This window comes from Culex pipiens, chromosome 3 (assembly GCF_016801865.2).
Source record: "Culex pipiens pallens isolate TS chromosome 3, TS_CPP_V2, whole genome shotgun sequence".
NCBI lineage: Eukaryota > Metazoa > Arthropoda > Insecta > Diptera > Culicidae > Culex > Culex pipiens.
Window position 1 is genome coordinate 152,703,871 of NC_068939.1, and position 12,382 is coordinate 152,716,252.

Here is a 12,382-nt window from a genome sequence, read left to right on the forward strand (position 1 = left end):
CATTGACCGTAATCCCGGGACTCTACAGAAGACCCAGAACATCACAACACATCGGTAGACTAGTCCCTGAACCTTCCAGAGGCTATCCGGATATGATCTGAGGTCAAAATCCACCGATCTCTGCCTTGTTACGGCGGTAGACCCATTGACCGTAGCTCCCGGGACTTTACAGAATACCCAGCACATTACCAGAAGTCGGTAGACTAGTCTCTGAAACACCCTGAGGTTATCTGGATATGATCTCAGATCAAAATCTAGTGACCTCTGCCTTATTTCGGTGGTAGACCCATTGACCGTAACTCCTGGGACTCTACAGAAGACCCAGAACATCACCACACATCGGTAGACTAGTCCCCGAACCTTCCTGAGGCTATCCGGATATGATCTGAGGTCAAAATCCACCGACCTCTGCCTTGTTACGGCGGTAGACCCATTGACCGTAGCTCCCGGGACTTTACAGAAGACCCAGCACATTACCAGAAATCGGTAGACTAGTCCCTTAACCTCCTTGAGGCTATCCGGATATGAACTGAAGTCGAAAACCTCCGAACTCTATCTTGTTGCGGTGGTAGAGCCATCGGCCGTTACTCTTGGGACTCTACAGAAGACCCAAAAAATGACCACACATCGGTAGACTAGTCCCTGAACCACCCTGAGGCTATCCGAATATGATCTGAGGTCAAAAACTTCTGACCTGTATCTTGTTACGGTGGTAGACCCATCGGCCGTAACTCCCGGGACTCTACAGGAGACCCAGAACATCACCACATATCGGTAGACTAGTCCCTGAACCTCCCTGAGGCTATCCGGATATGATCTGAGGTCAAAAACCACCGACCACTGCCGTGTTACGTCAGTAGACCCATCGGACGTAGCTCCCGGGACTCTACAGAAGACCCAGAACATCACCACATATCGGTAGACTAGTCCCTGAACCTCCCTGAGGCTATCTGGATATGATCTAAGGTCAAAAACCATCGACCTCTGCCGTGTTACGGCGGTAGACCCTTCAGGCGTAACTCCCGGGACTCCACAGAAGACCCAAAACATCACCACATACCGGTAGACTAGTCCCTGAACCTCCCTGAGGCTATCCGGATATGATCTGAGGTCAAAAACCACCGACCTTTGCCGTGTTACGGCGGTAGACCCATCGGACGTACCTTCAGGGACTCAACAGAAGGCCCAGAACATCACCACATATCGGTAGACTAGTCCCTGAACCTCCCTGAGGTTATCCGGATATGACCTGTGGTCAAAAACCACAGTCAAATCGCCTACCTCATACTTGTACGGCGTTGAACACATAGGCCTTAACTTGACGAAGTTTCGGATGACCTAGAACATCGTAAACCATGTAAATTTGGTGTAGCTGTAAAGCTGACTTCATAACGATTCCAAAACACTATAAATTTGTATAGTTTAGTTGATTTTTTGGCTTCCTCTCCGAGGAATGCCATATAAAATCACTTGAAAATTGGCCAAAAAATTGCACTTCGATTTCTCGGAAATGGCTGAACGGATTTGGACACTTCCGGTTGCATTCGATCCCTCTTAGCTTCCGATAAGTCGCTATTGAAAATCTTCCCCGTAGCCCTTTCCTGTCAAAAGATATTTACGAAAAACGATTTGCAAACCTAAAACCGAAAAACAAAAAAAGGGTTAAAATTTTTCAAAATTGCTTCATTTTTGCATAACTAGGTAGTCTGGAATGTCCTCCATCCGTGGCTGAAACGGGCCAAAAATCCATTGAAATTTGCCAAAGTTACAGCCACTTTAAGGAAACTGTTTGCATTCAGCCGCCTTCAAATCGACTAAAACGAGGCCAAAATTAACCAAAATGTCGGCATGTTGCACATTTTTGTAAAGCTCTTTCAAAACCCAATCCACTGAGATACATATCTCGACGAATTATTAAGCTTAGTCGTTAATATCTGCGCTAAACTGCTATTTTTGACGATACCAATGCATTATCACATGCTGGTTCGCCCATCCGGCTAAAAAACCCAGAACTATTATACTTCATTCGAAAGCATTTTTCATCGTGCTTCGAATGTCATCTTGGGAAATAAAATTCCCTTTGTAAATCGCGTCCAGCATGCAAAGATTCCACCCGACCTCAAATCAGGTCCAGAATAGCCTCAAAAGTCGAGCGGCCGGAAGATTGCTCGAAAACTCAAGTCGAGCACCTTCCGGCCGGAAGATTGCTCGACAACGCGCAGAGAGAAAAAAAAAACAAATCAGCTCAGAGAGCGAGCGGGAGAGAACGAGATTCGAACCCACGGGCAAAAATAAAACTCTGGGGCGCGCCCTAGCTCACTACACCGACTCGACTTGCTGAGAAGAGTGCAACAAGAACGCGACCAACTGGTCGCAATTGGTTTACGGCAGATTATTTTATTTTGGGGGAACCCGAGTTTTGGCTTCCTCTCCGAGGAATGCCATATAAAATCACTTGAAAATTGGCCAAAAAATTGCACTTCGATTTCTCGGAAATGGCTGAACGGATTTGGACACTTCCGGTTGCATTCGATCCCTCTTAGCTTCCGATAAGTCGCTATTGAAAATCTTCCCCGTAGCCCTTTCCTGTCAAAAGATATTTACGAAAAACGATTTGCAAACCTAAAACCGAAAAACAAAAAAAGGGTTAAAATTTTTCAAAATTGCTTCATTTTTGCATAACTAGGTAGTCTGGAATGTCCTCCATCCGTGGCTGAAACGGGCCAAAAATCCATTGAAATTTGCCAAAGTTACAGCCACTTTAAGGAAACTGTTTGCATTCAGCCGCCTTCAAATCGACTAAAACGAGGCCAAAATTAACCAAAATGTCGGCATGTTGCACATTTTTGTAAAGCTCTTTCAAAACCCAATCCACTGAGATACATATCTCGACGAATTATTAAGCTTAGTCGTTAATATCTGCGCTAAACTGCTATTTTTGACGATACCAATGCATTATCACATGCTGGTTCGCCCATCCGGCTAAAAAACCCAGAACTATTATACTTCATTCGAAAGCATTTTTCATCGTGCTTCGAATGTCATCTTGGGAAATAAAATTCCCTTTGTAAATCGCGTCCAGCATGCAAAGATTCCACCCGACCTCAAATCAGGTCCAGAATAGCCTCAAAAGTCGAGCGGCCGGAAGATTGCTCGAAAACTCAAGTCGAGCACCTTCCGGCCGGAAGATTGCTCGACAACGCGCAGAGAGAAAAAAAAAACAAATCAGCTCAGAGAGCGAGCGGGAGAGAACGAGATTCGAACCCACGGGCAAAAATAAAACTCTGGGGCGCGCCCTAGCTCACTACACCGACTCGACTTGCTGAGAAGAGTGCAACAAGAACGCGACCAACTGGTCGCAATTGGTTTACGGCAGATTATTTTATTTTGGGGGAACCCGAGTTTTGGCTTCCTCTCCGAGGAATGCCATATAAAATCACTTGAAAATTGGCCAAAAAATTGCACTTCGATTTCTCGGAAATGGCTGAACGGATTTGGACACTTCCGGTTGCATTCGATCCCTCTTAGCTTCCGATAAGTCGCTATTGAAAATCTTCCCCGTAGCCCTTTCCTGTCAAAAGATATTTACAAAAAACGATTTGCAAACCTAAAACCGAAAAACAAAAAAAGGGTTAAAATTTTTCAAAATTGCTTCATTTTTGCATAACTAGGTAGTCTGGAATGTCCTCCATCCGTGGCTGAAACGGGCCAAAAATCCATTGAAATTTGCCAAAGTTACAGCCACTTTAAGGAAACTGTTTGCATTCAGCCGCCTTCAAATCGACTAAAACGAGGCCAAAATTAACCAAAATGTCGGCATGTTGCACATTTTTGTAAAGCTCTTTCAAAACCCAATCCACTGAGATACATATCTCGACGAATTATTAAGCTTAGTCGTTAATATCTGCGCTAAACCTCTATTTTTGACGATACCAATGCATTATCACATGCTGGTTCGCCCATCCGGCTAAAAAACCCAGAACTATTATACTTCATTCGAAAGCATTTTTCATCGTGCTTCGAATGTCATCTTGGGAAATAAAATTCCCTTTGTAAATCGCGTCCAGCATGCAAAGATTCCACCCGACCTCAAATCAGGTCCAGAATAGCCTCAAAAGTCGAGCGGCCGGAAGATTGCTCGAAAACTCAAGTCGAGCACCTTCCGGCCGGAAGATTGCTCGACAACGCGCAGAGAGAAAAAAAAAACAAATCAGCTCAGAGAGCGAGCGGGAGAGAACGAGATTCGAACCCACGGGCAAAAATAAAACTCTGGGGCGCGCCCTAGCTCACTACACCGACTCGACTTGCTGAGAAGAGTGCAACAAGAACGCGACCAACTGGTCGCAATTGGTTTACGGCAGATTATTTTATTTTGGGGGAACCCGAGTTTTGGCTTCCTCTCCGAGGAATGCCATATAAAATCACTTGAAAATTGGCCAAAAAATTGCACTTCGATTTCTCGGAAATGGCTGAACGGATTTGGACACTTCCGGTTGCATTCGATCCCTCTTAGCTTCCGATAAGTCGCTATTGAAAATCTTCCCCGTAGCCCTTTCCTGTCAAAAGATATTTACAAAAAACGATTTGCAAACCTAAAACCGAAAAACAAAAAAAGGGTTAAAATTTTTCAAAATTGCTTCATTTTTGCATAACTAGGTAGTCTGGAATGTCCTCCATCCGTGGCTGAAACGGGCCAAAAATCCATTGAAATTTGCCAAAGTTACAGCCACTTTAAGGAAACTGTTTGCATTCAGCCGCCTTCAAATCGACTAAAACGAGGCCAAAATTAACCAAAATGTCGGCATGTTGCACATTTTTGTAAAGCTCTTTCAAAACCCAATCCACTGAGATACATATCTCGACGAATTATTAAGCTTAGTCGTTAATATCTGCGCTAAACCTCTATTTTTGACGATACCAATGCATTATCACATGCTGGTTCGCCCATCCGGCTAAAAAACCCAGAACTATTATACTTCATTCGAAAGCATTTTTCATCGTGCTTCGAATGTCATCTTGGGAAATAAAATTCCCTTTGTAAATCGCGTCCAGCATGCAAAGATTCCACCCGACCTCAAATCAGGTCCAGAATAGCCTCAAAAGTCGAGCGGCCGGAAGATTGCTCGAAAACTCAAGTCGAGCACCTTCCGGCCGGAAGATTGCTCGACAACGCGCAGAGAGAAAAAAAAAACAAATCAGCTCAGAGAGCGAGCGGGAGAGAACGAGATTCGAACCCACGGGCAAAAATAAAACTCTGGGGCGCGCCCTAGCTCACTACACCGACTCGACTTGCTGAGAAGAGTGCAACAAGAACGCGACCAACTGGTCGCAATTGGTTTACGGCAGATTATTTTATTTTGGGGGAACCCGAGTTTTGGCTTCCTCTCCGAGGAATGCCATATAAAATCACTTGAAAATTGGCCAAAAAATTGCACTTCGATTTCTCGGAAATGGCTGAACGGATTTGGACACTTCCGGTTGCATTCGATCCCTCTTAGCTTCCGATAAGTCGCTATTGAAAATCTTCCCCGTAGCCCTTTCCTGTCAAAAGATATTTACAAAAAACGATTTGCAAACCTAAAACCGAAAAACAAAAAAAGGGTTAAAATTTTTCAAAATTGCTTCATTTTTGCATAACTAGGTAGTCTGGAATGTCCTCCATCCGTGGCTGAAACGGGCCAAAAATCCATTGAAATTTGCCAAAGTTACAGCCACTTTAAGGAAACTGTTTGCATTCAGCCGCCTTCAAATCGACTAAAACGAGGCCAAAATTAACCAAAATGTCGGCATGTTGCACATTTTTGTAAAGCTCTTTCAAAACCCAATCCACTGAGATACATATCTCGACGAATTATTAAGCTTAGTCGTTAATATCTGCGCTAAACCTCTATTTTTGACGATACCAATGCATTATCACATGCTGGTTCGCCCATCCGGCTAAAAAACCCAGAACTATTATACTTCATTCGAAAGCATTTTTCATCGTGCTTCGAATGTCATCTTGGGAAATAAAATTCCCTTTGTAAATCGCGTCCAGCATGCAAAGATTCCACCCGACCTCAAATCAGGTCCAGAATAGCCTCAAAAACGTCTTAGCCAAGCCAAGACAAGTCAAGTCAACTCGGGAAATGACAATATGTTATGTGTTCTTAGATACCTATCCTTGAGCCATCGATCGACTCCGTTAGCGATACACTTTTTACCCTTTCTTAAATTTTCGCTTTAGCTCAGCGTTGCCACAAGTACAGATATTTTTGGCACAGACCAAACACTCAAACTAATTATTTTTACAGTTAAAATACACTTGAGTAGTTTTTGTAAACTGCACTAAAAAGATAAACATTTTTTGCATCTTTTTACTTGTTTAGTTTTTGATAAAAATGTTTTGCTTTAAAGTTAAACTTGATTGAGTGTTTGGTCTGTGCCAAAAATATCTGTACGTGTGGCAAGCCTGCTTTAGCTACGGAAAGTGAGAGCGGAATGCGAGAGAGGGAGAGAGTTTACGGAAATTATGACTCGTTCGAGCACTGCATTAGTTTTTACGCCGTGACAGCATTAGACAGCTCGCGTGCATTTTTTTTTTTTTTTTCATAAAATTATTTTTATTAGGTCCTTTTCGGTACTGGGACCTGGTTAGGACCGAGTCGGCTTTTGTAATTACATTTGACTTAATAATTACAGAGGATCTTGTGTGTAAATGTTAGTGGGAGGGGAGCCGATTACCAGCTCGCGTGCATTGTTTACATGGATTTTCGTCGACAGACCGTAGGCGTATTTTACTTTTACTGGGATAGATTAGCATTCGATTTAGTAAGCCTATAGACTATATATGTACATTATAAAGTAATATGCTTTCTATCAAAATGGATCGCAAAGTTATTACTTTAAATTGTTTTAAAAATCCATTTTAAATCCTTTGCGGTCGTATAAAGTGTCATGGTACCCAGAAAATTAAGCTTTATCATTGTGAACAATAATATTAGTAATTTAGTTGAATTTTAGAACTCAATCAACGAATCGTCTATATATATTCAATGTATATTATACATGTACATTCTCAATACATAAATTTGTGTATGAACCGAGAAGAGGAAGCCCCCATTCACCTAGGTGGATTAAGTAACGTTTTTATAAAAATATAGCCCATGTCTCCCATATAGCCAAAATCCCATAAGCCCTGTACCTCGCATATGCGTGCTTCGCATAAGAAACCCCCATATGAGGTGCATATGCGAGGTTTAACTGTACTTACAGCAAACATCCCAGAAACGCCAAAATGTCTGCAATTCGGTAATAGAAGCTTTAAACAAATTGACAGCATTAATCTTGCACTAGAGAAGAGAGTGCTAGCTAGCAGGATGGAAGACTCTATTTTCGTTCAACGAGAGGGAGCTTTTTACTGGCCAGGATCGCTCAGTCGTGGTTTCCCGATGATGGAACGGTTTGTGAGCAGAATTTTCAGTTGGATTTATGGTGTTTGATGTTTATTTTCTATTTAGGACATTAGCCATTACATCAATTTTTCCGTTCTAGCCAAATGAAACTACTTTAAAGAAAAAACCGAGGTTCTCTCCAGCACAAAAACACACAAAAAACCAACCAAAAGTGTTAAAGAGCACTTTGTTTTTAAGGTTTCCTGCCCCCAGAGAGTGAGAGCAAAAGTTATTAGAGTCATTTGGACGTGCTCCAAATTAGTATGTGTGTGCAATGGAGTGCATCCTATTTTTTGTGCTGCACTCCTTTGGGAGAACAAAGTTGGGGAAAAGTTTTTCGAAACATGGCAAATGGCTTGGTTCGTTGTGTTAATAGTTGTAAAGAGATTTCTTCAAATGCCTTGAAATTGGTTGGTTGGTTGACTTCTTTTTAAACTAACTGGATAAAAATATTTGTTTGCATTTCAAAAAATAACTTTGAAAGTTGTTCATCAAAATGAACACTACTCAGATTTGAAACGTAATTTAATATGTTTTGATGTTATAAACAGATTATCAAAAAAAATATGAGAGAATTTTTATTAACAATTTGATTTTAAAAACTTAATAAAAAATTCATTTCACTTCAATCTTTATCTGGGTGCTGAATAGTGGTTCGCAAAGCGGCCTCAATTTAGAACTGTCAAAGCGGAACCAATTTACTGTTTGCAAAATGCTCCCAAGAAGCATTTTTTCCTGAGATAAAAAATAAGTCCATGGTGTCGAACTTTTAAAGTATTCGAAGTCAATTAATCTTAGGAAGAGCGATGAAATCGAGATTGGCATAATTCGTCACTATCATTTCAGTAAGCACTTTATCTTACGCAAAGCTAATGTTTATGACGCATTTTGAAATGTTAACGACGAATTATTAATAACTATGAATGACACCTGCGACATAATATAGAATAATCTTACTCGGATATTATCACTGCGCTTTAAAGACTCATAATCTCGAAATATCCATTATTATAAACTAAATTCCACCCACTTCTGACGCAATTTTTCGTCACGTGGAAGCCCAAAACGGCCTTTTTTGACCACCCACCATTGCGAAGTACTTAACTTCTAAGCAAAAAGTCTAACATCAACAGATTCAAAATGTTTCAAAACAGGTCATTTTAGCAGCAAAAAATATGTCACGCTTGAGCTTGAACATAGCCTTCTACTTTGTTTATGTTTACAGCTGTAGTGCAGTTGTACCCAGTCACGAAATATTCTAGCAAAGCTGGTTCTGCCAGGTTCCTGCTAGAATGGTGTAACATTTCTGTTAGAATGCTGTAAGAATATTCAGCTCTGTAAGAACTCTGCTAGAATCCTGCTAGAACGTCGTGACTGGATATTAGCCGAGAGCAGTAGGGAGCATTCGAAAATCACGTTACGCTTAATGCTTTTCAGCATCCAGGATACAACCGCATCGACTCAATAAACAACTTACATTCATAATTATAAACAAATCTTCATTTTTTCATTTTTTCTTAAGTTTTCTTGACCTCAACTCCATGTCCTCAAAGCCAAACATTAAAAAAAAAGATATTTTTTAATGATCGATAACAATACTTTCTAGCTGGGTGCTGAATAGTCGTTCGCAAAACGGCCTCAATTTTGAACTGTCAAAGTGGAACCAATTTACTGTTCGCCAAAATTAGGTAGTATTGTTATCGATCATTAAAAATTGTTTTTTTTTGCAAGAATGAAAAAAGTTTGAATTGAAGATTGTAGGCGAGATCGTATTTTTTTAATAAATATTAGGCCGTTGCAAATATTTTTTGAAGTTTATGTCCCTCGACTCTGACCAAAGCTTGTATCCATCCATCCATTTATTGTTTGATTCCATTTGAAAACCTGCTGATTTAGTGAAAATCTACTCTGTTTGTTGGATAAGCTTCGCTAGAATTAGCGAACTTTTTTAGCTGGACCAGGAAGAGCAGCAGGATTCCAAAATTAGCCAGGGAATTTATCCACGACTTTGCAGAATGACCGCAGTTCTTGTCACCCGTAAAAAAGAAAATAATCTTCAAACCGATCTAAACCTGAAAACACACACAATTTTCCAGCAAAAGATGACAAAAACTAGACAAAATAGAACACATACTACTGATTATAATACAGCTCATTAGCCAGTTAGAAAAAAGTCATTCTTGTGCTTGAGCAGCCTCCTACTTTGTAGATGTAAACAAAGTGGGATCATTCGAAAATCACGTTACGCATTCTCTCTATTCATCACCCAGCTTTCTAGTTTTGGCGAACAGTAAATTGGTTCCACTTTGACAGTTTAAATTTGAGGCGTTTTGCGAAACACTATTCAGCACCCAGATTTGAAACTATAAAAAATCAGCTATATTTAATGCAGTCAGTAGTATTTCAGCTGAAGTCCCATCAAATTATTGTTATAAACATTTTAATCTCTTTATGACATTGCATGTTGAGCGTTTTCGATGTTTTAACTTTCATAGAGCTCATGGTACTGGGATTAAAAGGCTTGTGATGTTTAATAAATGAGAAATCATTTTTCAAAATCCGCACTTTTAATTAAACGCCTTCAATTGACGTTCAAACTGCCCCTCTGGCAGGTATTAAAAACCGTTTAATAAAAATGTCGCCAACGCGCGTTGTAACATTTTAAACCGTATAAATAAATAATTAAAATCCATTAATCACCAATTGTCCCCTCTAATTGATTCCGGCCACCGATGGCCACTTCTCCACCGCGCACCACCGTGCCCATTGTGGTGGTAATTCGATCTGCTTTACTAATTGAATCGAACCTCCCCCCCACCTTCCCGTCCGAACACATTTTCGACTCATCCAAATATTTTAATTTCGTGAAATATTGGCCAGGTGCCATCATTTATCACCTTGCCACGGACCAGCATGGTTCTGCTGCGGGCGGCTCGGGGGACACTCCGCTGGTGGTTTCCCGTGGCTGGCACGCTGGGTAGTTTGAGCCCGTTGTACGTGGCGTTGAAGCTTTTTGGGGTAACGCTGATTACGGTGGGGGATCAGGATCGGGTGCGGGTCACGTTGGCCGATTGGTGCTTGCTGGCGATCGTCACGGGGGTTAAGTTTTGGGGAGTTTTGGACGGGATCGTTCGCGGGTATTGGAAGGGGTTTGTGGACTCGGAGGTGGAAGTTATAGAGTACTGCTTGGGATTCTCGCTGATTGTGATGATTTTGGTGGTGTTGGTAGTTCCTTTTTATGTTATGTTGCATTTGAAGAGAGTTGAGGACTTGCTGGGTGATTTGAAGGCGTTCGATGAAGAGGTTAGCATTGAAGGGATTGATGAAGTTATGTCAGGTTGTTGATTATCCATTTTACAGCTGAAACGATTGGGATATCCACGAAACCACAGATATTACCACTTCATAACTACCATAGTCGTGACGAGCTGTCTTGTGGTGATTGGTTTGGTAATGCTATCGACGCTTATCCCAAGGGATACGAAGTGGCTGCTGGAAACATGGCTCTTTCTGGCGATCGTCAATGCCAGCAGTGCCGGGTACACATTGTACCACACCGCACTGAACATGGCCATACTTGCCATCCACAGCCGACTCCAGCTGATGAACCGATGCGTTCAGGAACGTCTGGAACGAGATACCGGTGGTGACGAAGCTGACGCTAGAACGAACCTGGTTGTGCAGCTGGCAAAGCTGTACGACAAGCTGTGCGATGCGAGCAGTGCGATCAGCGTCGTGTTCGGTGTTCCGCATGCCGTGTTCTTTATCAATATATTCTTCATGCACGTGGTCGCCTGCTACGCAATCCTGCGAGTTCTGCTGGGAATCGCTTCTGCGCGAGAAGCGGCCAACGCCTGGATCTACCTGGGGTGGTCCGGTTACTTCAACTCGTTTCTGTTCCAGACGGTGGTCTTCGATGCAGCGATGAAGCAGCAAACGGACAAGTTTTGTACCACCGTACATCGTTGTCTGAACGCGGTTCATAATCTACCCGTGGTGGAACAGCTGCTGCAGCTTGCAGAGCAAGTGGCTTCGGACGCACCCAACATCACCTACTTTCTGTTTGAACTCCATCCGTCGGTTTTGGTGCAGGTAAGTGGTATTCCCCCAAACGAGGGAGTTCTGATTGCAAGCCGTCCCGACATCACGGACTACGACTTAAACTTCAACATCAGCCTACATACTAGGTTGAGGAATCTATGGAGTTGGACCTGTGCGTCTACCGCCGTAACAAGCATCAGGTCATCAGATTCTGACCCCGGATCATAGCCGTGTAGCTTCAGTGAGTGTGGTAGACTACTCTTTTGGTATATAGAGACGTTCTTAGTCATCTGAGGACTTCCTGGAGTTAAGACCTGTGCGTCTAACCCCTTAACAAGCAACAGGTCATCGATTTTTGACCCCTGATCATATCAATGTAGTATCTGCGAGAATGGTAGACTATTTTGTTGGTGTATGAGGACATTCGAGAAGTCCTGTGCGTCTACCCCCGTAACAAGCACAGGAATTGTAATTTCAACTACGGTTCATATTCACATAGCAATTTGTCGAGATGGGCTATCAAAACATCTTCTTGAGCTATCCACTGCCAGGACGTATAACAAACTTGTCACAGAACTTCCCTCATTTAGGTGCGTATGCAAATAAACCATAAAAAAAAACAATCATCCACTTTACAGGCCTGCGGCGAGCTGGCCACCTACCTGGTGATCCTGATTCAGTTTGACATGCAATAGCGGCACGGTGTCAAATTACCACTCATCATGCACGAACTCCACGTTATTGGCACTAGTCACGAACAACAACACCGCACGAGCCAGCATTTTCCCACAAGTACACAACTCTCCACCATGCGCTGGTTCCGAGTGGACAACTTCTACGACTCGTGGCGACCGCTGTACCGCGTCACGCGATGCTTCGGGCTAACCTCGCTCACGTTCGACTTCCGC

At 42.4% G+C, this 12,382-nt stretch overlaps 1 protein-coding gene across 1 annotated transcript; it reads left to right on the forward strand.

Annotated features, from left to right (window-relative positions):
• Positions 1-10,346: 10,346 nt before the first annotated feature.
• LOC120421592 (uncharacterized) lies at positions 10,347-12,169 on the forward strand. Its single transcript, XM_039584820.1, has 3 exons — positions 10,347-10,736; positions 10,794-11,525; positions 12,113-12,169. Exons 1-3 carry the CDS (start codon positions 10,347-10,349, stop codon positions 12,167-12,169), a joined length of 1,179 nt encoding a protein of 392 aa, XP_039440754.1.
• Positions 12,170-12,382: the final 213 nt, after the last annotated feature.

Coding starts and splice junctions, on each gene's coding strand:
- LOC120421592 (XM_039584820.1), top strand. CDS start 10,347: ATGGTTCTGCTGCGGGCGGCTCGGGGGACACTCCGCTGGTGGTTTCCC. Junction 10,737..10,793: donor TGAAGGCGTTCGATGAAGAG/GTTAGCATTGAA, acceptor TCCATTTTACAG/CTGAAACGATTGGGATATCC. Junction 11,526..12,112: donor ATCCGTCGGTTTTGGTGCAG/GTAAGTGGTATT, acceptor TCCACTTTACAG/GCCTGCGGCGAGCTGGCCAC.